At 57.9% G+C, this 1445-nt stretch overlaps 1 protein-coding gene across 1 annotated transcript in view; it reads right to left on the bottom strand.

Annotated features, from left to right (window-relative positions):
• The window catches only part of ADAMTS5 (ADAM metallopeptidase with thrombospondin type 1 motif, 5), a 50671-nt gene that overhangs the window by 40133 nt on the left and 9093 nt on the right, over positions 1 to 1445 (bottom strand). The window contains exon 5 of the mRNA XM_010585333.1: positions 1 to 58. This exon is cut by the window's left edge and continues 346 nt beyond it. Within this exon, the coding sequence (XP_010583635.1) occupies positions 1 to 58 (58 nt within the window). The remainder of the gene's footprint in view (positions 59 to 1445) is intronic.

Here is a 1445-nt window from a genome sequence, read left to right as displayed (position 1 = left end):
GAGCGAGGTGCAGCTCGGCGGCCAGCAGCAGGGAGAGCAGCTTGAGGAGCATGCTTGCCTCGCCGTCAGGAGCGGCCACGGTGGTGGTGATAATTAATAGTAGTAATAATAACAACAGCGAGAGTTGGGGAGGGGGGTGGGAAGAGCCGGTCGGCGGAGTGCAGCGACGTAGTGAAGGGAAGGAGAGAAGGGGGAAGGAGGGGGACAAAACCAAAAAAAAGAAAAACAAAAAGAAAAAGAAGTTCTCCCTCCCAAACTCGAGTCAAGTGTGAGTGGGAGAGAAAAAAATGTCAACAACAGCCGCTCGCGTGTGAACTTTGTGTTTCTCTGCAGGGAAGAGCCGGGAGCACATGGAAGGAGAGAGAGGCAAAAAATCCCAAATCGCTGCTGCTGGGGAGGCAAGGGGGGGAGAGAGAAAAAGGAGGAGAGGAGGCTCGGACCCTGCAAGTAGAGAAGTTTGAGCACTTCCCACACCTCTTCCACTTCTCTGCTGTAGTCACCGGATCATCACCAGCAGCAGCAGCAGCAGCAGCAGCAGCAGCAGCAACAGCAGGGGCAGGGGGCAGGTCTGCTGCGACTCGGCACTTTCTCGGGCTCCGGTGGGCTCCCTTTCCTTCTTTTGCCCCCTTTTGTTTTGAAGAGAAGGAGGAGAAGGGGAGAGAAGAAATTCAGGCACCAAAACCCGCCTCGATCGTCTCCGGTGAGATGGTTAAAAAGGAAAAAAAAAAAAAAAAGCCCAAGAAGCGGAAAACGTCCCGGATTTTTGTCAAAGCCCCCTCCCTGTATCTTTTCTGTTGTTGTTGTTGTTATCCCCAGTCTGTCGATGTGAACAAGAGGAGAAGGGAGAGAAATGTGAAGATGAGAGGAGGTGGAACAATGAATTTATAGCGGAATGCCATCCTGCAATGGCAATTTCAACAATTCGTCACTGCAGGCTGCCTCTTAAAGGGAGAGCTTCAAAACCACCACTCCCACACTTCCTTCTCATTTAATCAGACAGAGGGAGAAACTTGAGGGGTGGGGGAAAGGGGGGGGGCGGCTGCGGGGGGGGGAGAAAAGGAGGGAGAGGGAGCGGGAGAGAGGAAGGCAGGAGAGGGGAAGAGCGGGAGGAAGCCGGGGAGGGGAGAGAGGCCGGGAGAAACAACGTTTGTGTGTGAAAAACGCAAGATTTCCCTCGCATCGCTTAAAGACACAGAGCCGCCCGGGGTTGGCGATGTCACCGCTGGCCGGGGACGGCGAAGCTGCGCTTACCTCACGTCCTGCCCGCTTCCCCCTCTCTGCCGCCTGCCGCCGCCGCTCATTTCGCCCCGCTCGGCGGAGGAGGCAGGTTTTCGCCGGGCTCTCCGAGGGGAGGGAAGCGGCCGGGGCTTCTCCGCGAGCGCCGGTGCTGCGCGGCGCCTGTGGGGCGGGCGGGGGGGCTGCGCCGGGCGGGGGGGCGCGCCCCC

Source organism: Haliaeetus leucocephalus, unplaced genomic scaffold (genome assembly GCF_000737465.1).
Source record: "Haliaeetus leucocephalus isolate CR32 unplaced genomic scaffold, Haliaeetus_leucocephalus-4.0 Scaffold93, whole genome shotgun sequence".
Lineage (NCBI taxonomy): Eukaryota > Metazoa > Chordata > Aves > Accipitriformes > Accipitridae > Haliaeetus > Haliaeetus leucocephalus.
Note: the sequence above shows the minus strand (reverse complement) of the source record. Positions and strands in the feature narration are given on the sequence as shown.